Source organism: Larus michahellis, chromosome 1, assembly GCF_964199755.1.
Source record: "Larus michahellis chromosome 1, bLarMic1.1, whole genome shotgun sequence".
In the NCBI taxonomy this organism is placed as follows: domain Eukaryota; kingdom Metazoa; phylum Chordata; class Aves; order Charadriiformes; family Laridae; genus Larus; species Larus michahellis.
The window spans coordinates 58,122,496-58,149,169 of NC_133896.1; the positions used below are offsets into that span (position 1 = coordinate 58,122,496).

Consider the following 26,674-nt stretch of genomic DNA (forward strand, 5'->3'; position numbering starts at 1 on the left):
CCAGGAAGACCCTGCTGAGAGGATGTTGTTACCAAAGGGTGTCCTAAGTGGGTACTCATGGAATGACCCTCTGTGCAAACTGAGAGAGACATGGGACATGGCATGGCAAAACACTGTTGTGAAAAGCTATCTGTTTAGAGGTGTTTTCTTCCTACCAAGATGAATGCCATCTTCACCAATTTTCATTCCTGGCTTTGATGGAAAATGTAGTATTGAAAATTAAAGGTGGGGTTTTTTTCTTCTGAAATCCCAACATATTTTTTTCCTCTATGACACAGCAAACATTAGGAACATGAAGGTTTGAAAAAAAGTCTATTTTTTTAATTTCACTAGAATATTTCATTTGCTGATCAGCTTTGCCTACCAACATTGCAAAGACCCTTGCCTGTGCCTCCCTCCATCCCATTTCTGCTGAAATCCACCCTCTTAAGGGTTAGACGTCACTGCCCGAAGGCTCTCAGGACAATGGTTCCCAAGACGATACATTGCCTCAAAACGAATCATCTGAAAGTGGCCACTGCTGCATGTCACAGCCTACATGCTCACCACAAATTGGCTCTGGCAAATCAAGTATGACCGACCTTTTTCCGAGTCATTTATTTTAGTATACCTGTTGCCGCGTGTTCCACTCTGCTGTACTCCAGGTCCATCCTGATGGCCTCAGTACTTAGAGATAATGCTTCCCTCCTCCTTTCTGATTTCAGGTGTTCCTGGGTGTTAACTTAATCAACACATTTACGTCTCTTTCTGCTGTGTTCTGCACATTCCCCTGGACACGGGAGCTATGCTGCCACCACCTCTGCACAGCAATAGTGCATTTGGGCTTGGAGCTGGGTGCAAACCGGTCCCAAGAGGAGATGCTGTCCCTCCTCACTCTAAGGATGAGAGCTCTGTAGAGGAAACAGTTGCTGGAAACTCAGTTTTACCATTGCATGTCACACTGGCTGTTAGCAACTGGTCACACATGAAGCCCAGATCAGTGCAGGGCCAAACTAGAGGCCCTCAGGGATGCACACAAGAAGCAGGAGTGCAGCCCTGGCTGTCTTGAGGCCCACAAAAGGCTATGCCATAGTTGCAAGGAGCTGGGCTGTATCTAGCCCTACTGCCTCAGGGATACTGCACCATGCCTTGCTGGAAGACAGATGGCTTTTAGGTGGAGATCAAATGTCCAGGAGGAGCCTGTATCTTGTGGAAACCAATGTCCTTGTGTTTAAGGACTAGGGGTCCCTTTGGTGTAGAGGAGGCCAGGGAGAAAGCATGTTGTTCAATGGCAGGGTGTGCTTATCTTGGTGTATGCTCGCCCTTTTCCAACTTGGCCAAGTGTATGGCTGGCCAACAGTTGGCATTTGCTTACCGTGAGCATGAGCTACATTTTCTGTAGTGGTTGCAAGCTGTGTTTGGGCCCAGACCAACCCCACTCCCTGCTGCTGCTCTGTCACTGCTCATGTCTCCTGGGTTTTCCTTCCCAGACAGGGCACCGAGCCCCACCAGGTACCTCCTGCTGTGCCAAGGTGATCTGTGACCCATAGCTCCAAAGCTGGCCACCTGCACTGGCCCTGTGCGCTGCTGTCACTCCTAGGACTGATGGACTGTCCACTGCTGCAACAACCTTGCACCAGCATAGGCGTAGGTAGCCCAGTGGCACAGGCTAATGACCCTGGCCATGGTCTGCTGGACCTGCCTCAGCCTCCATCGAGAGCCTGCACCGGCTGCAGAGTCCCTGGTCCCCCCCTAAACACCTCCTTTCTGACCCCCTTTCTCCAGCCTCACTGGGGTCTCCTCTGCTTCTCCCCACAGCAACACTACTCTTGTCCCCTTAGCTACTGCCTTTTCCTCTGGCATCTCTGCAATGTCCCTTCCCTGATCTTCCTCCTTGACATAGGTTCCCCATGACCTTTCTCGTATTTCCTTCTGCATAACCTGTGGCAACCACTAACACCAAACACCTAATCCCTCCTCCCTCATCTGCCCTTCCTCCTTCTTTCTGGCGCTGTCAGTGATGCCACCCTCCCTACTCTACTACCCTGCCAAAACACAGTGTGACCTTCAGCTCCTTCTTCCCTCTCCTCCTTCCCTGACTTTGTAATTAATCCCCATAATTTCAGTTCAGGAGCAGTCCAGGGATGGCAAGAGCCTGTGGACTGATCCGGCCCCAGGACAGGGGCTGGTTCTACGCATCTGTACACACACTATAAACAGAGGTTTGTGCTGGCTGCTGACACCAGAAAGCAAGGATTCACTCAGCCATGAGACCTTTTTTTTTTTAAAAGAAAAAGGATGTTAAGAAATTGCAGCCATTTTCCTATTTGGGGATGTGGGAAATTGCAAGTGTCCCTGGTTATTTATGCTGGTAGTGTTTTCAGCTGGTATTTCTTAGGGGTTTTTTGGCAACAAGGTGCTACAGTTTCCTTTGGCTGAGGGGCATGGTGATTTACAACTTACAGGTGAGTGCACGCATGCACACGCAGACACAAACTCTTGCACGTATCAAAAGCAGCAAAACCTAAGCAATGCACCAAAACTGCAGACAACTGCGTAGTCACACAACACTTCCTACCTGCAGAAATCTTACTTAGAGGCCCTGTGAGGAACTGCCAGAGGTAACGGCATGTGTCCATCTTCACCATCCTGGAAAAAGCCACGTCACCATGCTCTGTCCTGTGAGGCAGACTCTGCCACTGCCGATCAGGTCCGCTCTGGACAGAGTGAGTCAACTCTGAGCAATAAAGTATTAGCAGAGACACCACCACGGGTCCACTGGGACTTCTCTAGGAAACCATTTCTGCTTCATTCCCACCGATCCAGCTTTACTCATCCCTACTAATACAGAGACAAACTACAACCCCAGGGAAAATACTAATATAACATGGAACTGACCTTCACTCCTTATCTGAAAACCCTACAGGGATCCTACTCCCTGAAAGGCTCCGCTGCTGGGGCAGGACAACCGGCTCAGGCTGGGGTACACACCATCTACTTTTGATGCCCTGTTAGTCATACAGTTAATGTGATACACTTATATCGCATACGCAGTCAGAAGACAGATCCATTCCATATAAAATAGCAAAAGGCAGCTGTCAGAATCATGGGCAGGATGATACTTTAGAGTCAGTAAATGATGCTTGCCAGAAACAGGCTTTTTCTTTTTGTCTTCTGTAGACCAAGAAGAGGTTTCTGTCCCTCTAACTCTATAAAGTATGGGTCTCAGAAACATATATAGCTCTCAGGGCACAAAATAACCCTCTTGAACAGGATTGCTGTAGGCTTGAGCAGTACCGAGATCTCTGCCGGTAAACTGAAACAATCCCAAATGTACTGATGATTATGGATTTTAAACAGTTTTTTATTGTGTAATTGTGGAATTAGTCTCCAGGTGAATTGCCACAGACATCAAATGAGCTCAGATCAAGGGCTCTATTTCAAGTAAACATTTGGAGTCACCTCATGTCCTTCCCACTTCTTCTCACACCCTTCCCCAGATCCTGTCTTCATCTGCCCTTTTAGTACCATACCTTTCCACCCATTGGCATGGCTCTGTACAAACAGTAGATAAGAAGCAGAAATTAGGCAGAGTGGCAGAGGTCACTCCCGTAAGCGATGCAGCTCATAGCCTTGCAGTCCCCAACAGCATGGGGAGGGCACTGCTGCAAAGAGGAACCTGGCATGGGCACAGGACTGGTCCTCTCCCTTGAGTCTGCTGCAGACCTCGAGGCCAAGAGAAGAAAAGGCGGGGGTGGGGACTGGAGGCTGGGGAGCTGAGGCTGAGCAGAGTGCATCCTTATGGAACTGTCGGCATTTCTCTGCTGGCCTCCTCAGAGCCAGCTGCGTGTCTTGTCTAAAGCCAATCTCTCATTTGAGCTGCTTGAGAGCAAGCACTGAGGAGCCCCTATTGTAAACGCCACACAAAAACACAAAGGAGAGAGCCCAGAGTAAAAAATATTTCCATAATAAAACTGTCAAGGGGAAATGAGAGACTAGAAACCTTCGTAATGCCAAGTAATTAAGAACACTGACGCCCTCTCCAAAGCACTTGAGATAAACCGTCTCCTTAATACTTTAATTGGAGAGGAGCAGTTTGGGGTGAGATGTACATGTGGACCAGGGGAGGAGGTGACCCGGGGATGAGAGACCAGAAGCTGCAGGGGTTGGGTACATGGCTTGAGCTCCTGCCAAGACGCACAGAAATCCCTGTTCTCCTACAGGCTTCCCGATGCTCCTTCTACAGTCTCTCCAAATTAGGTCACTCCCACACAGCCTATGAGTAACAGCAGCCAACACTGGACCACCCAGGGCAATGGGGAGGAGGCTAACGAAGACGAAGCAGAACTACAGATGACACAATGCAAGGGTGGATTGGGCAATAGAAACACACGCTCCAGTGAACAAGGGAAAACAAAAGGTCCTCACCAACAATAGTGGCACGTCACCTCTGAGCTGTGGTCCAGCCTTGAATAGGAAATCCTCTATATGGACGTGCCCAGCCTTGGCTAGCACACAGGATCCATCCCTGGCCTTGCTGCACAGTTGGGAGAGATGTCCCCCTGTTCAGCCCTCAGGAACAGTTCATGGACAAGGAATGAAACGTGGTGTCAGGGTCCCAGATTACTTCTCAGTTAAATACAGAGGATTCCCCTCCTCCTGTGAGGCACTTCCCAGGATTGGACCAGCGGCTGTTTTCCTTTTGTTTCTCACAGCCCTTAATTAAGTAATTAATTAAGTAATTAGAAGGGACTTATGTGATGGTGAAAAACCACATCTGGTTCAGGTCACAGAGCTGAATGAAGCTGACTATGGCCCCTGAAAGCAGCTCATGTGCCTCATGGTTCAAAGGAAAGGCATGGATTATTGTGGGACTAGGAAGAAGATCCATATTTTTTAACAAATCACCTGCTCTTTTTAGCCCAGACACTGTGGCATAAAAGTGCACCAAGTAAACTAATAGATGAAACTCAGATGTGGAAACCAAGACAACCAAGACCTGATGGACTTCAAATGACAGAAATAACCCCAACAGATCAATACCAGACCAGGCAACCCAGAAAAACCTGCAGTCTCAAATAGTCCTCTGTTGGATTGAGAGCAGAAGCTACTTCCATTTCAGAAGTGATGGAGTCATTTGCACGCCAGGTATAAAATATAAACACCAGACACTTGGTGTTGTGCAGGTACCTGAAAAAGGCATTAAGTTAGTTGGACTCGCTTAAAGCATAGTCTTTTTATATTTTCAAAACACCAAGTTCCATGTAAGTATTCAGGCTGCCATGGCAACATGGTACATTTGTTCCCAAGTGTCATTTCCCATCACAATTGGTTGGGTTTTTTTCAGAACTTTGCCTGACTTCAAAACTTTGGTTGCTGAGGCAACATCTCCCTTTGAAGGGAAGTGATTGGCTGTGCCCATCTGTGCTGAGGCAAGGGCTCTTCTTTGAAGACCGGCATGGTACAGCAAAGGAGGAGGTGTTAGGGAGGCTAAAAAGATGCCCAGGGAAGCAGGGGGAGAGGAGAGAACTGTGCTGAGATGTGGCTGCAGGGGGGCAACACACGCCTTCGCGTGAGGCAGGTGGGGCAGGCACCGAGTGGGAAGCTCCAGGCTTAGCACAGGCTAGCCGATGTGCCACGTTACATCACTGGGGATATTAAATGTGGTCTTAGTGAAAAAAAAAACACGCTTTGCCTTCGATGTATGCTGTCAGGATCTCATGGAGATGCATAGTCCTCACAAGACCTCTACAAGAAAGGAATTTGTCACTGGGCTTGTTTGACACAAGAAGTGACCAAGGCAGGGAGGGCTTGAATGAACTACCAAAGGTCACACAGTAAATTAGTGGCTGATATAGGAATAAGCCCCTAAAGGTGTTGTGTTTCATTCGTCAGACCATCATTCCTCTGATATTTAACTTACGCTTAAACAGAAACCCATTTACCTTCTGCAGAGAAGCACCGCAATCACTTTTTCCCTCGCTAACATATTACAGTCCTCACCTCTGCTATTTGTCAATGCATTTGGCTGAAACGCACCGGAGCAGGGACTCCTTTCTTTCCAGACAGTGAGGCCCAGATCTGCACTCTTCCTGAAATCCCACTGCAATCAACGTGATCGCAACCAACAATCATAACAGCTCTTTAATTGGGGTCATTCCCATCTTCCTCTTGGCTGGAAGCAGGAAAGGGCACAGCACAACTATCGCTTGGCTGCCTACGGGCTCTAGCCAACTCCCAAACACAGGGAGTGGCTTCGGGAGGTGGCAGCGTCCTGCATCCAGCAGAAAGAGCAAACGAGCTGTGGAGAAGGTCCCAGAGGGGGTGGCCGGGTGAGCACTGAGCAGAAGCTGGTGGCTCTGAGGAAATGCACAGGATGAGGCCACAGGAACGGGCAGAGGGCAAGGAGAACCAGACAGGGTGAGAACAGGCAAGGGACGGTGAGAGGATGATAGGATGGAGGTGAGCATGGCACACCGCTGCTGCTAATGCAGGGACTGAGAATGAAACCTGGGACATCAGTAGTGGGAAGACCATCCTGCCACAAATCAGTCTGGATGGCATCAGCAGGAAAATTAGCTTTCATTTCATTAAAGTCGCAGAGGAGACATAACTGAAGCAGCAGCAAATATAGATCAGCCAGGCAAAACTCTTCAGAGGGGATTTATTCACCATGTCACTGGCCTCTTGTGGAGCAGAGGTGTTCCACACAGAGGGCTGTGATTCAGCCCACAAAGAGAGGAAGGCTTGAGATGGAAGAAAGGTGTAAAGACAAAAAAGAGCTAACAACAGAAGAAGGGGGACATTATGGAGGTGAGAAGTCATGGCACACCTTTCTCTGCCTTTTAAAGTGCAGGGGAGACTTCAGGAGGATTAAAAACTACTGTGGATGTGGCATCTGGAGGATGAAGGAAATCCCTACAAGCAGAGCCTGTGACTGAAGAAGCTGGATTTCATCCATTCTTCTTTGCTGTTAACTCTTGTGCACTTTGGGCTAAGACGCGCTGTCTTCCTGTGCCCCAATTCCCTGCTCTGCAGGAGGGATGACTGGGCTTCTCTGCCACCAAAAGGTTTGAAAGGGTAGATATGTCACTGATTGCAAGATGCCAACTCACCTTGGAAGGAACCAGTTTAGGACTGCGGAGCGAGGTTGCACAGCTTTGCTCAGCAGCCCCCTGCTGCTAATACAAATTAGCTTGTATTTCCCTTGCCTCCACCAGCACCCATCAATCTTCTCATATACACTGTCGGGGCAGCCTTCAACTGCACCAACCGCCCTTTGCTCTGCTGTCACCTTCACATGAGGGAGCCCACAAAAGTGTCCAGAATAATCAGAGAAGCTGGCTCATTTAGAGCAATTTGGGCTGTACAGTTTTCACCTACCTCTTTCTGCTCACTGTGGGACCCAGAAGAGAATCATTTACATCTTTCCTATTTAATAAGCAGGTGGTTTACATGCTTAAAACAAATTACCACTTCAACGGAGGTCCTCCAAAGCCCTTGGCTATTGCACTGCCTGCAAGCCAGCATCTTTCCCAGCCTGGAGATGCGCGCAGTAGGTGCTGCTGAAAAGCAAAGCCATTGAGTAGATACAGGGCTGGTATCGGCTATGGCTTGACCAGAGGGCACAACTGATTCATTAGGCTGGCTTGCCATGTCTCCACTTCCAGACTGAAGTGCCCCAGTTCCAGACTGATGGTGACTCTGACACCCATGTATGGGTCACTGGAGATTAGGCTTTGGTTTCTTTCCATTTCAGCAATTCATAGCTGACTGCATAAGCAGAGTCGGATACAAACCCACCGCCTGGATCACCATCTGCCTGTTCCAAATCTGGGTCACTGTGGCATTTAAAAACATGAACAGCCAACACAGCCCTGCCAGGCAGAAGCAAAGAAGGAAAGCAAACATGAGAAGTGTTCTTGATGTCAAAAGAGAAACATACAGACACAGGAGGCAGCGTGCTTTGTCTTTCTCCTGCATATAATTGTCTTTGATGCTTCCTTCCCAAGGGCACTGAATTTTAACTACCTCTTCCCTGTTGATGGAGGACACCAAAAATGGCCAATGGTGATTGCATGTCTGGCAGGGAACTCCCTGGGGGCTGCATCCTCTGCGTCCTGGGACGCTTTCTTCTGTCCACTGTCCAAGTGACCACAAAAGCAGCCCGAGGAGTGCCTCCCATGGTGATAATATTTCTCTGGTAATTTCCAGGGAATGCCCACATCCCCAGAATTCTCTTGCCTGGGCTTTGACTACAGGGAGTTTTCTTCACCGGTCCTGGATGTCTCACAGCTTTGGCAACCCCACCTCATGTCTAGCAGCATTTGCTGAGGTTATGAGACACCAAGGCAGTGCACCGCCTCCGCTTTCCCATGGCTGACGCAGAACATCCCTGGGGCACAGATGAACCAGGTGGAGAAGGTGAAGGGGTTCTATAGCTCCTGATATACTCCAGCACACCACCGAGGTTAAGGAAGCCCTCAGGACCTCTTTCCTGCCTGCCAACACCAGTGGGGATGGAACAAGTCCTCTCTCATGCTCGAGCATCTGAGAGTTGCCTGGGAGTCTCCTACTCCCAAAGGCAGGACATTCAGCAGCTGCTGGACAGCCCAGCGAACAAACAAGCAGCTTCTGCAAAACGTATCTGGACATCAGCCATATTAACCATGAGTGCTGCTCTCCCCTGTGGATCCGACAGCTGCCCATTGGAATAAACAGGAAATCATTTTATCCTCTGAGGAGCAAGAAAGGTGAAGGGGTCATGACTGTGAATTGTGTGTCTCTGGGTTTGGGGCATGCAGCATGAGCCACAAACAAATAGGTCTTCTGTTTTTTCTCATAGAGCAGGGACTCAAATGCTGGGCTTCTCCTTCTGAGCTGGTTCTCTGACCTAATGTTACCCTTTTCTCCAGAGCAAGAGACAAAAGAGCAGAAGTCCTGGTTTCTCCACTGAGATTTTGGAAAGTGGTCAAATAGCACAGCATGGGGAGGTATTGTGGCAATACGCCTGTCAAGTCACATGAAATACAGGTGTGGATCTGTCTTGTCTGATTCTGCATGGCCACGAGGGATTTTTGTGTGGTCCCAGGCGGGAATACACGTTTCTGCACTTTGCCTTCCTACCAGTTGGTGATGTTTATCAGGGAAAACTTCGAGTCCCTTTGGCATCAACTTTTCTTGGCCATTTTAGAGATGTTACTTTTTCACTTTTTTTTTTTTTTTAGAGACTTTACTTTTTCACCCTCTTACCACTTCACTTTTCCTCTTGGAAAGCAAACCAAAGCATCATAGCAAATCAAAGCATCAAAGGAAGGCAGTCAGCAAGAATTTACATTTGCCCAATGGAGCGCTTCAGTTGCTAGGCTCCTTGGCTGGACCTCTAGGGCTTATGTCATGCGGGAGGTCAGGCGAGCTGGGCCAAAAGGGCCCTTCTGACCTCAACAGCTCAAGTTGCAGTTCAACTCAAGACTGGGGAAGCTTCACCCTCTTTCCACACGATGTATCTATTACTGTAACTTGCATCTGCACCTGAGTAGGGTATAGTAAAGTGACGTTGGTGCAGTGTGGCAGGAGTGATGTTGCTGTGGAAACCATGATATTTTAACTGTCTGACTCAGGAGAAGCCAGGTAAATCAGACATTGTAGTTCCCCTGTTGCAGCAAGTCTGGTGCCGAAAGATCTTGACTGAACATCATGTACGTAGGGCTTTGACCCTGACCAGTTTGTGAAAGCCATGTGGCACTGGGAAAACTCTTCCCCTCTTCATGTCCTTTCCTTCTCCCTAACCCGAGCCCTCACCCTTCACCTGTCAGACCCATATGGATGTCCCAGGCTGGTGACAGTCTCTGCACCCCGGTCAGACCACCAAACACCTCCTCATTATAAAGGACATACAGACGATAACTGATAGCGTTGAATGCACACCTTATTTTGGTGCCACTAGAATGGTGATATTACCTGTATGCTAGATGACCTGTCAACCTTTGCTCTAAAAACCTTATAAGTATTTTGAGCAGTGTGTGTCTAACTCCACAGTTCTAGAGATTATACTGAAGATCATCTTTATGATCACTTGTGACAGAGTCCACAAAGTACCAGGTGCAGTTTGAGACCTGACAGATTCCATCAAGTGAAGGATTTCCAGAAAGGAAAGAAGCCTACATATGTATTTATAGATGCCTGTTTATACTGCAAAGGTGCTGGATGCTGATGAGCACACAGCATGGGGCCAGCTGTGGATACACCTGCTTTCCATTCAGCAAGCATGGGGACTTTGATCAAGGCAGGCAGGATAATGCTCCTGCTTTCATTCTGAGGGCCTAAAATTGTGTGGTGCAAAGAGCATATAAACCAGTATTGGCCTGCTTTTCTGGACAGAGGTCTGTGTGCTTTCAGGCCAAATTGCCCCCATAGGAGTCTGAGGGGAAAAAACCACCCAAAACAAAACCCAAACCATTAGAAATAAAAAACAGTGGTGAGATGAGGCAAAGATCAAGGACAGGGAGGGGAGGTGGAGCATCTTAGCTGGATGAAAGCTGAAGGGCAGGGAGGAGAGGAATGGCGAAGAAGCAGCAGATGGTCCAGGGGACATTCTCTGATGCGTGTCCCTTAGTGGAGGACTGCATTCCTAGCAGGCAGCTCTGAGAGCTGATCTAGCGTCTTGTACCCCTGATGTTCTGCCTGCCTGTGAAGCCAGCAGGCTTGAAAACAGAAGTGGGCGACTTGTGCTGGGTGGTCTTCAAGGTGGCCAGGGACTGACTGCAATGGCCAGGAAGGGGAACAGGAGGGGATGACCATGCAGAGGAGAAAAGAGAGCAGGCATGAAGCACGCAGTGAGATGGAGGAGGAGAAAATGGACTGATTGCTGGGAGAGACCTAGAGCAGAGGTGCACAGGAAGGAGCAAAGGGTGTTGCAAAAGGACGGGCAAAATTGGACGAAGAGCAGTAGTGGGCATTTGTACTACACAGCTGTGGGAGAATGAGTGGTTTGGGATTTTGAAGGAACCTAGCCCAGAATTAGGGGATACAGGGCGTTACCCAAACCTCCTAAAGGACTTGAAACTCCATGTGAGACACGCTCCCAGCAGATCACATCACAAGCACCCAGAGCCATGACACATATGTGCCGTTCCACATGGTGATGTTGGGGCAGTGCGGCATGGCTGCACCGCGGTCTCCCTCCCAGAAACTTCTCCCCTTGTCTCTTGTTTTTTTCTGGCACTGCCCAGAGCGAAGCACAGGGATTTCCCTGCCTCCAGGAGGTCAGTTCTCAGCCTGGCAAGGCCTGGAAAGGCCCTAGTTCGTGTTAATATTATTTATGTCAGCAGGTAGACTCTGCCACTGAGATTGAGGTACCGTTGTGCCAGGTGCTACACAAAATCATGGTAAAGAGTGGTCTGTGCTCCAAAAAGGCTATTATCCAAGACAGACAAGGAGATGAAGTTGCTTGCTCAGCTGGCCCAGTAAGTCAGCAGCAGAAAGGGGGGAGGAGCCCTGATTTCCTTCGTCAGAGGTCGGTGTCTGGTGGACCAGCTCAGATCATTTCTCACATTGCCCGTATCAGCATATTCCACTTGCCAGTGTTTATCTCGCATCCTTGAGCAATAGCCCTCAGGACTCTGCAGTTGGGCTTTGTTTTATTTTACGGAGGAAGTGACACTCACAACATGCTCAGAGGTTATGTTGCTACATTGCAACAGCTCCCATCCTACACGGAGATGGAAGAGATCCTAGTGGTGCAGATGTGATGACTCAGCTTTGCTGGATTTTACAGTAGTGGAGCTCCACTGACATTTCCACAGGGATACTCTTAACGAGCTTGGTGTTAGAGGAAAGAGAATCAAACCTAGTGAAGCTGCCCCAAAGTTAGCCACCCAAAGCAAGCCTTCACCAAAGCCCTTCTCCTCCAATACAGCAGTGCAGCACACAGGGAGGAAGGACACGAACATCTCCCCAGTTTGAGACGCCTATGACACAAAAATAACTACTCGATCTAGTTGCCCTGACCTCCTTTTGTAGTCAACAGAGAGAAAATAAATGCAATTAGGGCACAGCTTCTCTGGTTTCTTTTAAACATTCGCTTTGGATAAAACAACTTGCTGTCTGGAAGCGCTCGCTCCCCTGCACTGACACAGAGAAAGCCTTGCTCAGACACTGCGCTTGATGCCTGGTCAGATGAATCCCAACCCAGCCCTCCCATGGAGAGCCAAAAAGGATGGCAAGAACCCAATGCACTGGATCTTTTGGGAGTGCGAAAATCCCCTCTGCTCACACAGATTAACACATCTCATACAGAATTACATGTAACCTGCAAGTTCTTCAGGGGCTAATTCATCGCGGCAAGAGGTGGGTGGCTCCTACACAGGCCCAAGCTTTGAACTAAAAGCACCTGAGTGTCCCTGGTGGCTGCTTGGTTTGAGGTGGTTACAGTCACCCCACTGTACTTCCCAAGGAGACAAGCCAAGGGTGGGGAAGAGGCCTCCTGTGCCAGTGACGTTGCACTGAGTTAAGGAAGGGACAAGGTCAGCACTGTAGACTAGGTAAGGGAATGCCGCACTGCTCAGATGTGAAGTGGTCGTGTCTGTCTGGTTTTACTCTCCTTGTTGGCCTTGGATTTGAGAACAGTATCTTTGGCCATCTAAGGACACCTAAGCAGAGACTCTGTCCCAAGTCTCAGCACACCAAAACTTCAGGGATGACCAAGAAGAGATACCTTCACCAGGAGGATGATGACTCCTTTACCAAGTAGCATTTGAGCAAAAATCCGGTCATCTTCACCAGGAGGACCACCAATCCCTTATCAAGTAGATACCACCAAGCACTACCACTCTACCCAAATGAGAACTGCTTTTCCTCCCAAAAATTTCCATCATCTGCAGTGTGATGATCAAAACAAGCCATTACTAATCAATGATCTCAAATTCCGAGATAATGCCAGAGTTGCGCACATCCCAGCTCCGCTTCTTGTGATAGAGCTGCATACATTAGTTGCTAAACAATGTTGTTTTAAGCCGTACGTACACTTACATAACCTCGTACCATATAATCAACACATTTCATAGCACGAAGAGATCAATCATTCTGATCCCCGTCACAGAAATATACCTCTGCTCCCTATCATGTCATGAAAACAACAAAAAAAACAACAAAAAGAATTTCCAACCTCCGCACCTGCCAACACCAAGCAGAGCTTGATGTACCTTGAGATGTTGGCTCTTTTAAAACCCGTGAGCACCACATCACCACCACTGGCAGTCAGCAGCCGAAATCCAGCCATGAGCTACTGCTCCAGCACAGAGCAAAAATCACAGGGAAAGGCTGGGGAGAGGTCTGCAGGTGGAGAAAAGGAAGAAAACAAGAAGAGTGATGGAAACGGAGCTATTGCACTGTGTTCCCCTCCCCAGTCCCCTTCCCAGGACACTCTCTCCCCACCCATTCCCTCTCAATCACAGAATCACAGAATGGCAGGGGTTGGAAGGATCCTCTAGAGATCATCTAGTCCAACCCCCCTGCTAAACAGGTTTACCTACAGCAGACTGGACAGGAACGCGTCCAGTTCGGTTTTGAATATCTCCAGAGAAGGAGACTCCACCACCTCTCTGGGCAGCCTGTTCCAGTGCTCTGCCACCCTCAAAATAGAGATTTTCCTCATGTTCAGATGGAGTTTCCTGTGTTCCAGTTTGTGCTCGTTGCCCTTTGTCCTGTCACTGGGCACCACTGAAAAGAGTCTGGCCCCATCCTCTTGTCACTCGCTCTTTAGATATTTATAAGTGTTGATGAGATCCCCTCTCAGTCTTCTCTTCTCCAGGGTAAACAGATACAGGTCCCTCAGCCTTTCTTCATAAGAGAGATGCTCCAGTCCCTTGATCATCTTCATAGTCCTCCACTGGACACTCTCCAGTAGTTCCTTGTCTTTCTTGAAGTGGGGAGCCCAGAACTGGGCACAGTGCTCCAGATGTGGCCTCACCAGAACAGAATACAGGGGGAGGATGACCTGCCTTGACCTGCTGGCCACACTCTTTTTAATGCATCCCAGGATACCACTGGCTTTCTTGGCCACAAGGGCACATTGCTGGCTCATGGTCAACTTGTTGTCCACTAGGACTCACAGGTCCTTCTCCACAGAGCCGCTTTCCAGCAGGTCAACCCCTAACCTGTACTGGTGCATGGGGTTATTCCTCCCTAAGTGCAGAACCCTGCATGTGCTGTTGTTGATAGATGGGTACTGCCAGCAGCTCCGAAGCAAGGACAGAGGTACTGGGGAAGGATGGCAGGGGCTGAGACCTGTAGGACTCGTTACTGCAGCACTGCATTGGCAGGGAAACAGCCACGACACCACGCTGTGCTGTTGACCCTGCTCTAACAGGCCACCTTCTGACACCGCAATATCAAGTGCTTGATCAGGTGGGCAGGAGTTTGTGAAGGGGGTGGGATGTTTTCAAACAGACACTGGCATTTTTGGGAACTTCAGTCTCCAGGTGAGGATCTGGCCCTGTTATTCTCATTTCCACTTATTCCTCCTCCACAGAGCTGATCCTCTCCCTGGAGCAGCAGCCCAGGGCAGCTTCAACCCAAGCCAGGGAGGAGAGAAGGCATCTCTTTTTTTTTTTAAAGGGAAAAGAAGGGTGCCTGCTTTTGACCCAGAGTTGCTTGTTCCAAGAAGCCCTGTGAGGTGCCTGGCACCTGCAAAAATACAGGGCAATAAAATCACTGGGGAGAGCTTTCTGGAGACTCATCCTTGCAGCCTGTGGGCCAGCCTCCTCTCCCCTCCAGCCCTCCATAAAGGTCAGGCCCATCTGAAAAACTGGAGGATGAAGAGCAGGAGGCGATTTCTCCCAAGTGCAGCCCATCTAGTCAGGGCCACCATCGCCCCATTCCCTGCACATGGACCCCTGACCCCATAACCAGCTCCAGCCATGCCCGGAGGGCACTGTGCACCTCTCAAAACACCCAAACAGAAGCAAACAGGGATACTGCTCAGCCCCCATGGGTTGCAGGGGAGCCCAGCCCTTGTGCGACAGCTGCCAGGCTGGCTGCACCCTGCACCCCACCAGCCCAAAAGGACCCCTCGGTTTCCCCTCTTGGAGGAGGAGGAGACAGCAGCACTGTGTGCAGCGCCGCAGCCCAGCATCCTCAAGGCTCTGGTACCCTCTGCTGGCCCTGAACATTTCTTTTACTAATGAAGCCTCTCCTGGGGTGTGTTTTTCAGCGTGAAGGTCTGAGCGGCTTTGCTCGCCTGCAATGCCCCACGCTGCACTGTCTTTAGAGTGCAGCACTCTCGCACATCCGAGCTGCCAAGGCATTGACCTACCCACACCTCACGTCTTCAGGAGGACACTTAAGAGAACCAATACGACTTTGCTAGAAGTGACAAAAACCCGCAGTGTTTGACAAGTGCAAGGTCATGCAGTAAACACAGAAGGACGAGCGGCTGCACAAGCACATCGAGGCAGAAAGCCCAGGGGAGGCTCCTGGTGAGTGGGACATCCCTCCCCATGGCTGCCAGCACACAAACAAGGCGGTAGAGGTACAGGGACGAGGGAACACAGTTCTTGGACATCACCCTGCATCCCCATCCTCAGTTGTCACTGCTTTACCCCACTGAGGCAAGGGGAAGGCTCCGTCTGCGCCTGCTGCAAGGCTTTCACGCAGCCCTTTACACTGCAGGGCAAAGCATTTGCCCACCGTGGTCCTTGGAGAGGGGAAGGAAGGATAAGCAAAGAGCAGCTTTGAAGCAGGGAACAGCAGGTCATTTATTTCGCTGCTGCTGGCAGACAGGGAAGATGGCAGCAGCCTGCCCGTAGTGTAGGATGCCTCCCGCACGGCTGAGCCCAACAGGGCAGGCGGCACAAACAGGATTTATGCCTTAAGAGAAATATCAAACTCCAAGGGAGAAATGAGATTCTGCCTTCAGGGCTGCTGGTGCTGCCCACAGGTCTGCATCCCGCCTCGAGGCGAGTCCCCAGGGTGGGCACTGGGCAACACAGCGCAAACTTTTCCCACCAAAATCCTGCACTGCCTCCAATGGGGGAAGGGAATACATCCCCTCTGTTGCTCCAGGCAGCCAAAGACCCTGGGCTACCACTATCGGTTTTTATTTTAATACAAACTAAAAGCTTTTGGAGTTAAAAGAAACATTGATGTGACACACAGACAACAGTATCCAACGGGAAGCCTGACTGCCCCAAACCCTGGTTCAAGAGAGAAGCTCCGGGCTGTTTGGCTCCCCAAGGAAAAGCTTCTTTCAGGAGCAGGCACTGAGCCCACAGGGCTCTCTGCCCACAGGCAGCAGCGGTTCCCTCCCCAGAGGTGGGACAGGGAGGTCACTTGATGCGGTAGAGGACTTTGCGTTGCATGCGGTGCTGGATCTCTCCCCGCCGCATCATCAGCTGCAGCACCTTGTAGATGGCATGTTCTGGGTATTTCTGGAAAAGAGGAGAACAGGGGGACATGAGCCAGCAGGGAAAAGCTCACCGCAGCCCAGCGGGAACTTGCAACCACCGCTAAAGCCTGATTGTGCCTCTCCAGAGGGAGGGAGCACGGTAGCACCAGGCCCTGACGCTCCTTTCCCCTTCCACTATTTTAGTTCTGACTGTAGCCAGTCTCAAAAATCAAACAGTTCTGGTCTCAAGGGTAGGACCCAAACATCCCCAAACCTCAGTGCTTTCACAGAAAATTGAGTTCTCGCCTCACTCCCTTTAAAACTCTGCACTCACGTTGCCCGTCACTCCCTAAAAACAACTTCAAAAGCAGCTATGACCAAAAAGGCTCTCCAGCCACTTCCTGGGGAATGAGTTTCACCCCCTGAGAGGCAGCCTGGGGTGCCTGGTTTCACAGCCCAACCCTCCACAGGGTCCCAGGCCCACCTGCCGCATGAAGTCCTGGACGATGCTGTGCTCCGACACCTGAGAGCCGATGGCAAAGCGGCGCTTGAGCTGCTTCTCAATGCGGGACAGCATCTCTTGGTCCTCCTGTGTCGTGAAGCCTTCTGCCCCTGTAGGGAAACGCTGTGTGAGCCCTCTGCATCACCCAGATGTCACTCTCAGAGCTGGAGTGCCTGTTTCCCATGTCTCCCACCACACTTGCACGTCTCAAAGACTTTAGGGAACCCATGAGCAAATCCACTATCAAAGGCTGTGGAGCTTCAAAGACACAGCTGAATGTGGACCTGACTGCTGGAGCTTCCTTGAAACCCTTTGTGCTGCACTGCCTCCCAAGGAGGCATTGTCCTCAAGGTGTGAAACCACCTACATCACCGAACTTTTCCCTTTGGACCACAAGGGGCCAGACCATCCCTCCCTTGCCCACCATGGTTGGAGACCCTCAGTGTCATTTGTCATTGCTCTCCCTGTCAGCCACAGCCCTACGACCATGATGGCCCCTTGCTGCCACAGGCATCGCTTTGCTTTTGCTCAGAAAGCAGGTCCAGCACCTGCCCGGGGGGTGCCTGGTAGCAGCCCCTGCCCCTGCCAGCCTGGTCCCCAGAGAGGAGCTCGGCCCTCCTTGACCTGAGCAGCCAGGTCAAGCACGACCCTCCTGCCCCCAGCACAGAGTGTCTCCCCCTCACCTGACAGGCTGCCCGACATGGCTGCATCAAGCGTGGACACGTGGAAGAGCCGCAAGGCCTCCTCAACGTCCGCCTCGGTGGCAAAGGGCTGAAGCTTCATCTTCGCCAGGGACTCGGCAATGCGCACAATAGCCTCCAGCTGCCTGTGGCCAAAGGAGATGTTCCCTGCTTTCTACTGTGGCTCCAAGGGGTTTTCTCCTTTCCCCCCGACCCAACAACCCCATCTACCCCACTGCAGGCACCTCCTGCCCGCCCCTGCACCACCTCCAGTGTTGTCCCGTTCACAGAGGGCTCCCTCGAACTCCAGCACCCCACTAACTCCTGGGCTACCCCAGGTGACATTCAGAGATGCAACCCCAACCCCGAGGGTTTCGGCGGGGCGAGGAGGGCAGGGCTGCTCACCGGATGGTGATGGGGATGCTGGAGCGGCGGTCGCTCTCCTGCTCGTGCTGGCGAGTGCCGCTCCGCATCAGGATGTAGCGGTTCTTCAGCTTCTCCGCCGCCACTGCCGACAGCCGAGGGCCACACTTCCTGCAAGGGGGGGACAGGAGCTGGAGGTGGTGGCTGCCAGGGAGGGTCCCCTGGGCAGGGGGTTCCCCAGGCAACCCTTACTTCCTCAGACGATGCTGCAGCACCATTGTAAGCTGCTTTTGCTTCCCTTTTTTACAGGCACGAGTTAAAAAAAGCAAAACGGATAGGGCACTCGCAAATATCGGCTGCGTGGTTCCCTCCTCCCCACCACCTCCATCCTGCAGCCCAGGCGCTGCCAAAAAGTCATGCCTCTCACTCACGTCCGACAGAAGGAGATGAGCTTCTTCAGCTTGTTCAGCTCGATCTCGCCCTCCACAGCCTGGGTCTGTGTCAAGGCGCTCACATGTAAGGACATCACGTGCTTGGCCAGCGTCTAGGAGAGCAGAAGGCAGTCAGGCATCTGGAAACCCCACTGGCTTCCCCTCCTGAAAAATGGGGCACCACGAGTTCCAGCTGCACCCACGCGCCCCAGCCCACCATGTCTCGCTCCTCATTGTGCTCATCCTTGACGATGAAGATCATGTCAAATCGGGACAGGATGGTGGGCATAAAATCAATGTTCTCCTCGCCCTTGGTCTCGTCCCAGCGCCCGAAGACAGAGTTGGCAGCTGCCAGCACTGAGCAGCGGGAGTTGAGAGTGGTTGTGATTCCTGCCTGTGGGGGGAAGGGAAAACGGATGGGGTTAAGACCACGTCCATGTCACAGCAGGGCTAGAAGACTATTAACTCGTAGTGAAAGGTCCAAAGCAGTTTGCAAGGACTCATGCTCAGTCACTTGCGTTTAAATAAAACCCCTTAAGTAGCACCCAATTGCTCTGTAATGGTTCATATTGGAGAGGGGTCAGCACAGGAGCTACACGGGGCCAGACCCACGTGTCCTTCTGGAGGAAGACTGGCTTCAGCTCAGATTTGAGCACCAAGGAACTTCACTTAAAACCTCATGTCAAGCACAAGAACACACAAGACCCAACACCAAGTTTTAGATCTGAGCCAGAAACCAGGCGGACAGGGCTGACTCTCCCTGGGCATCCCTGGGGGCAAAGCAGGCAGCAGGGCAAGAGGGACCAGCAAGGAAAAGCCGTGGTGGGTGCTCGGCTACCAGGGACTGAACAGCGAAGGGGTGAGCCAGAGCGACTGGGAGGGAGCGGAGTGCTACAAAAAAAAAAAAACCCAAACCAAACAAAAAAGGTTGAGCAGTGGAAATGAAGAGAAACTCTGATTTGAGAGAAGACCTGGCACCACGATGCCAGGCAGTTTCTGTAGATCTTCTGAGGGGAAAGAGAGCAGTGAGAATGCAGAAAAAGAAGTGACATCAGGCTGTGACACAGGGACATCAGCAGAGCTACTAAATCTAGAGGAGCAGAAGACAGACAGAGCAGAGGGAGTTCGTTTCAGGCCTGCTGAAGCTCAGGCTGTCTGGCAGGGCTGACTGGTCTCAGATGAGAGAAACCAGTAACCATCAAAACCACTGCCTGGACTCTAAAATGGGCAATTCTGGCAAAAGATGCGTGACCACTGGTTGCTGGGCTCTCAGAAACCCAGTGGCAAGTCAGGCTCCCGCACCGGGGTGACACACACCCACAGCTCACCTTAGCGATGGAGATGGTCTGCTGCTCCATGGCCTCATGGATGGCCACACGGTCATCCTCCCGCATCTTCTCATCCGAGGTAGGAGAAATGAGGTGGAGAGAAAAAAAAAAGTCACCCATCAGTCACCTCCACCAGACTTCAGCTACACACCCACCAACGCTGAGCCCCGAGGTAAAGCTCTTTGAGGACCTCTGCCCAAGAGCACAGATGTAACCACAATCTTCCCGTAGCCCCATCCCTTGACCTTCCCCGAAAGAAAGTGAGGCAGCCTCAGGAGTCACCCTTTCTCCCGCAGCTCCGGGCCCTCCTGGCAGCAGCTGGCAGCCCAAGGGCTCTCCTCCCCGATCCCACTTACCTTGTCAAACTCATCGATGCACACCACTCCCCCGTCCGCCAGCACCATGGCTCCTCCTTCCATGAAGAAACTCCTGGAGGAAGGGTCGCGGATCACCGAGGCCGTCAAGCCGGCAGCACTGCTGCCTTTCCCCGAGGTGTACACCTAGCGGCACGTGGGACAAGGAAGGGGACAGCACGTCAGCTGCCATGGGACCCAGGAGCCCACCCACTGCTCCAGCTGGAGGACAAAGCATGCCTGGCACCGCGAAATCCAGAGCTGCTGGAGGAAACACAAGGACCTCCAGGAAAACTCCTCAGCACACGCCAAAAGCAGACCTGCTGAGTACAGAGCAAGACTACTGCCTAGTCCCAGGCCTGGGACTAAGCAGCTGTGAGGCACCGGAGGGCTTGCAGACACACAAATACAGGTATTAAGTACAGAACAGAGAGTGATTCATTGTTTGGTGGGCTGCTGCATTAGCTTTGTTTTCTCCCCAAGGGAACAACACAGTCAGAGGCTGAGTTTAATGGAGACTACAAGAAAACAGAGCTGAAAATATAATTTCATGCCTGGGCTCAGCCTGGAGGTCCGTGCCTGAGACGCAGTCAAATTCATTTGTCCTGACCAGCCAGCCTCTCCACTGATCAAGTCTCAACAATAAGCAACAGCGCCAGCCACATCTTTGGACGTCTGCAAATAGCCTTGCTCGTATCATAATGAAAGGCATTACTTGCTTCCCCCCTCTGGTCCTGCCACCCCATCTCTTCCAGGCTGGCACCAGAAAGGGCAGTTCACGCCTCTGCCAGCCCGTCTAGCTGTGGATGCACGGGCAGGTATCTGCCATCTGCTATCATGGCCTGGTCTTTGGTGGTACACAAGGAGCAGGAGGAAGAAACAAGCCTTGCTACACCACCTACCCCAATGGGTGAACACTTCTCAACGAACTTCAGCAGCTGGGATTTGGCCGTGCCGGGGTCACCCAGCATCAATAAGTTGATGTCTCCTCTGCGGGTCAGTCCATCCGGGAGCCTGGCACAACAGGGTGGGGAAAAAGAGAGGGAGGAGGGATGGTGAGCCTTCATTTTGATAACCAAGCATTGCTGACAAGTGGCAGGTGGTTGGCAGCAGCACCAGAAACTGTACGAGGGCTTTGTGCCATGAGTGACACCCCTGCCACCACTCTCTTTTCCATCAGGCTCACTTCTCCCCACCTCTTGCGAGAACCTCCAAATAAGAGGCAGGCAATGGCCTTCTTGATGTCGGTGCTGCCGTAGATGGAGGGCGCGATGCTCTTGGCGATTGTCTCGTAGATGTTGGGCATGGCAGCAAGGCGACGAAGTTCCTCCTCTTCTTGAGGAGTCACTGAGCCAGCAAAGCTGTGTCCTGTACAGGGATGAGGAGAACGAAGCAACAGTGAACAAACGGATGTTTTAAAGCAAATGACACCACTCTCCCCACACCTGCTACCACCAAAATCCCTTCTTAAAAGTCATGCCAAGTGCCACCAAGTGGGAAGGATGGAGAGGGCGGGCGTTTGCTACCCCAGCAAGGCAGGCTGTGTCCTTAGAGGCTGGTAGGAAAAAGCAAGGATCCTGGGCAAAGCAGCTCTGGAGGAACCAGAGGGAGAATTACTGTCAGGACCATGTTTTAAATAGATAGCTCAATTTTAACCATCAACTTCAGCCTACATCCTCAGGGATGGCTTAGTGGACTCCCACTAAGATCAACAAGATAAAAGCACTTAAATACCCTGGAGGACTTAGGCTGAAGCCTCCTCATTTAATATCACTGAAAAAAGACACACAGGACATGACTATAGAGCATCTAGGGCAAGTCAGACCCCTGGACTGGCTCGAACCTTCTGCTATATATGCAACAGAGAAAGACCCAGGCTGTAATTTCACACGGTCCTTGCTGAGGGACCACTTTGTTCAGGAAGTGGATTCTCCCAACACAGACCTGACAGGCACCAAAAGCAGCCCTCACCTGAGCCCTCCACATCCACCTGGATGCCCACCACGCGGATGTAAGCGCTTCGGATGCCCACGCCCACGTTGTCACGGCTTTTGTTCTTGCTCTGGGCAGACTTCTTGATGGAGTAGATGCCCATGATAGTGACTCTGTTCCCCGGGACAACTTTGTCACACAGGTACCTAAGAGGAGGAAAGAGAAATCAAAGGAAAGGATGGCACCAGCAACACCCGCTAGCTCTGAAGGGTGAGGTGGGGAGACGGTGCTGGTACCTGTCGCAGTACAGCTGCAAGTGCCGGGGCATCTCCCCGTGTGGCACCGCATCTGGGGACTCCTGCAGCTTCAGGACCTGGAAGTCCACACACTTGCACCTATCCGGCATGATGAAATAGGGGTCCAGCGGGCACTTTGGGCGGCCGGCTTGTTCTCTGTGCAGAGAGATCGATCAGGGAAGGCTGCTGGCACTCAAGAGCCACCCCTGGGAGCACCCTGTAAAGGGGACAGTGGTGACAGGGCCACCCCTGGGCAGCCGCCCCTCCAAGTGGTGCCCAGCAGACGAGAAGGGCAGTCACACAGGGCCAAACCAAAGGCTCACCAAGCCCTTTGTCTTGTTTTCAACAGCTGCCAAAAGCAGGCACAACAAGCCAAAGACAGGGTGATACTTGCCTGACTACTCGCGCTGCCTCCCCCCGCTTCCCTGCCAGCTAAAAGCAGGGAGGAAGGTAATTCATTAATTACGCAGAAGGTAACAGTACAGACTCAGCAACATGGCAGGGCATTTTTTCTTTACAACCTTGTGCACGAAGCAAATGTTAAGTGGTTTCTGGCGAGAAAGCAATTAGCAATGTGACAAGGCTGCCATCAACCCCCCAGTCTCTCGAGACGTATCTGCCTTGCTAGGCTACAAGCTCTCCAAAACGAGGAGCACCTCCGCGTCCCGCTGCCACCTCAGCACGTCACTACCGACGCCTGACTCCACGCAGGCGGGGACAGGGTTTTCAGGGAGGCAGGGGTAACACGAAAGCGCCCGGGCACTCGTGCAGTCACGGATCAGGAGCCAGGCGCTGTACAGACCACACGCGAGAACGATCCCTACCCCAAAGGCTTCTCAAACGGCATTAGAGATAAAGCGCAGGAAACGTAAATACCGGCAGGCACGAGCTCAGAGACACAACCCTCCGGGATCAGTCAGCACAAGAGGCGCAGCACAGCTCCAAACGCTCACGGTTCACGTGGGCATCGAGAGCCGCAAAGTGGGATTTCAAAGTTAGTAGCAACCCGTCCCTACAGAAGGTAATACAGAAGAGTGTCCCTGGGGAGGGGGAGCATAAAAGCAAGGAGTTTGTTTGAAAAAGATAAGCACTTAACAGGAAGTTAAGACAGTAGCTTAACGCAGCACGACGGGACGGCCAGAGGCAGGAATGAACCTTTAGGTACAACAGACAGCCCTGCAGATATAAAGAACTCGGCGGACATGTCCAACCAACACAGCTTGCAGCACTGCACCACAGCCAGTGTGGCTGCAGATGGACGGAGCTAAAACCTGCCAGCCGCGGGTGCGGACAGGCACAGGGGCAACACGAAGGGAGGAGGCAGATGCTTCTGCCTTGTGTGCCAGGGAGCTGCCTGTGCAGCAGGCATGGGACGGAGGGGGAGCAGGAGGAGGAGGGGACGCAGCCTTTTTTTTTTTTCTCCACCAGCATCCCCGTATCCGTCCTTACGTGTTGCATTTCCTGGGGAGAGCGTAACCCTCCAGGCCCGGGCGCACCGCGATGTTGTTGATGGTGTTACGGCAGCTGCGGCACTGGATGGCTATTTTGGTGGCTTTGGCTCTCACGGGGGTTGCTGCGATTACGATCCCAGGGATCTTCACGAGGTGGGACATCTGGTCGGACTGAAAGGGAAAAGATGAAGGGAAGGTGAGAAAGTCGTCACTGGAGGATGGATGGGGAACTCAAGACATTAAAGAAACAACAGTTCTTTCTGAGCTACACTTCCCACACTCATGGGACTAAGGTATCAGAACAAAAAAAGCCTGCACTTTTTGACAGTGTCACTCTCTTGCTCTAGATTACTAGGGGAAGGTTGCGTGACTTAAGCCATGCTGATTTCAAAATAGAAGAGAAAAGGACAAAACGCTATGTGTAGAACATCACTAATAGCAGTAAGGTCCCCATGGCATGAACCAGTAACAACAGTCCTTTGCGGTCAGATTTAAGTCGAGGGTATCCCTGCTTGAAAATTAGTGTACAACCCCTGTCCTGAACGACAGGATCAAGTCCCGAAAGCTTCTCCGCCATCACACCCACACGAGCAAGCCCTGCCACCCGCCGCTCGGCACGGCAGCGGATTCACCTCACCTTCAGGCTGCGGATGTTGGCTGCGTTGGCATCCGATCTCAGCATGACCTGGACGTCTTGGAGAGCTTCCTCCCCTGAAGGACGAGGACGGGTGACCTCATCTGCCACTTCTTTCGCTGCTTCTTCCAACTAGAAAGGGAACAACTAGGCTACTAGGGGTATATTACAGTGCGTCCCCAGGGCTGCTCTCACGATGTGACAACGTCAGCGTGCCAGGTCGCCCACCCACTCCGTCCTCACCAGCTGCAGGTGCTCCGCTGGTTGCTTGTACAGATAGTCAGCAAGATCTTCATCAAAGCTGGCCAAGTCTTCCATCTCCACCTCCACCCAGTACTGGCTCAGGTTATAGTGCCGTTTAAGCTCATCCCTGGAAGGCAGCAAGCGGTAAAGGTTTGCAGGGCAGAAACCACCAGTCAGCCCACAGGGACCTGGTGACAAGCAGGGAGTCCTTGGTTTGGAAAGCAAACGGAGCAAATCAGGAGAGTGACAAGAGAAGCACAGGTGGACCTGGGCAAAATCTTTCACCCAAAACCACTTTAAAACGCTATCCCCTTTAAGACCAGGGACACCAGCGCTTACAGTGACAACGTAAAGTACAGCACAAATTGTCTACTAGAGTAACGGGACCAGACAGGCAATTAGAAAAATCCTATGCAGCATAATACCTATTATACATAAAATATCATTTAGAAAAAGAAAGTAATAGTACGGCAGGCAATGTTCTCCATAAAAAAAGCCAGGGTGCGTGAAATACAGAGATGAAAGGTGAAAGGCTGTGCCAGCCCTTGCATGATACGCCTGTATGTCCTCTCACAGTCATGTCTCCAAGCTCCACAGGCGAAGGGATGGCCAAGGGACCTTCACAGCCTCAGAAGGCACACAGGGACAGTGCTGCACTGATTTTCAGGGATACAGACAAAAATCCAGACCAGAAAGCACCAGAACTTGAGGACAGACCTTGAATTTCAGAACTAGATGCCATTTTGGCAGCGGGGATCCCTCTGTGGCTACCCCTGGCCATTGGCCGGCTGCCTGAAAGTTTGGGAGAACACCAGACCTCGGTTTCCCTGTGAGGTTACACGGGAACAACAGCATTTCTTATAGTGACAAAGAGCTCTTTACGGCCTACGGGAAGAGAAGCGCCGAGGTGTGCTATCATAGGCCTGGGGCGGGCACAGCGGGAGGGATGTGCAAAGAGGAGGGGGTAAGGACACGGGGGGAAGGGGTGGGGGGTCGCAGCCGCACCTATATTTGAAGGTGAAGCCCGTCCGGTCCGTGCCCACCCGGTACTGCCGCAGGAACTCCTTGAACCGCTTCTGCAGCTGGGACTTCCGAACCTGCCCCTCATCCGCCGCCGCATCGCCCCCAAAGCTGTCGCTGTAGTAGATGCCGGGGTCGTCGAAGCCGGACATGGCGACCACGGCTGCCCTGCGGGGGCGGGAGCCCACCGTCAGCCCCGGCCTTCGCCTTCGCCTTCTCCTCCTCCTCCCCCCCCCGCCCCCCATCAAATACCCCACGGGATGTTACCCTACCCCCCCGCCCTCCCCCTCCAGTGCCACACGAGATCCTCCACCCCAAATAACCCACGCATGACGATCCCCCCCCGCCCCCCCTCCGCTGCACCGCGCCCCACGCGCTGCCCCCGCCCTTCTCACTCCTTAGCACCCCACGAGATCCCCCCCACCCCAAATACCCCACGCATAACCCTCCCGCTGCACTGCGCCCCACGCACTGCCCCCGTCCTCCTCTCCCAACCCCAGTGCCCCACGGGATCCCCCACGCGTGAGCACGCCACACACCTCCCGCTGCACTGCGCCCCACGCACTGCCCCCGTCCCCCCCAGTGCCCCACGGGATTCCCCCACCCCGAACGCCCCACGCGCGACCCCGATCCCCACCTCGCTGCCGGCAGGAAGCCGCCGCCACCAACTTTTTCGCGGCAAAAACGGCGCGCGGCGGAGAGCAAACCGCTGGGCGGGGCGTGCCGCCGCCGCGCCCTCCGATTGGCCCGGCTGCCCTCCCGCCCCGCCCACAACGGGAAGAGCGCGACACCGCCTCTGCCGCCGATTGGCCGGGGCGCTGGGCTCCGCCCCGACCCCTGCCGGCCGCGCGCAGTTTGGCGCGAAATCTTGGTGGAGAAGGGCGGAGGGAAGGGGGAGCGAAATGGCGTCCGGGCGGGACCATTGCGGCGGTGCGCGGAGGGGGGTGCGCGGAGGGGGGGTGCGCGGAGGGGGGGTGCGCGGAGGGGGGGTGCGCGGGTGAAACCATTGCGGGCGGGGGGGGGGGGCGCGTTGGTTGCCCTCAGGCGGCGGGAGGAAGAATGGCCGCCGCAAGGGCGG

The 26,674-nt window shown here is 52.4% G+C and overlaps 1 protein-coding gene across 2 annotated transcripts; it reads right to left on the reverse strand.

Annotated features, from left to right (window-relative positions):
* Positions 1-15,344: 15,344 nt before the first annotated feature.
* Positions 15,345-26,327, reverse strand: MCM5 (minichromosome maintenance complex component 5). 2 transcript variants are annotated; one of them, XM_074572732.1, is made up of 17 exons: positions 26,234-26,327; positions 25,582-25,759; positions 24,577-24,703; positions 24,337-24,465; positions 23,698-23,870; positions 22,249-22,404; positions 21,992-22,158; positions 21,217-21,388; positions 20,923-21,034; positions 20,024-20,167; positions 19,668-19,733; positions 18,557-18,733; positions 18,340-18,452; positions 17,951-18,079; positions 17,549-17,691; positions 16,848-16,975; positions 15,345-16,406 (listed from the first exon to the last, which is right to left on the reverse strand). In XM_074572732.1, the coding sequence occupies exons 2-17, from the start codon at positions 25,746-25,748 to the stop codon at positions 16,305-16,307; spliced, it is 2,205 nt and encodes a 734-aa protein (XP_074428833.1). In that variant the 5' UTR covers positions 25,749-25,759; positions 26,234-26,327; the 3' UTR covers positions 15,345-16,304. The 2 variants fall into 2 exon arrangements, with proteins under 2 accessions (XP_074428833.1, XP_074428832.1); XM_074572731.1 differs by having other exon boundaries at positions 15,712-16,406; positions 25,582-25,764; positions 26,234-26,311.
* Positions 26,328-26,674: the final 347 nt, after the last annotated feature.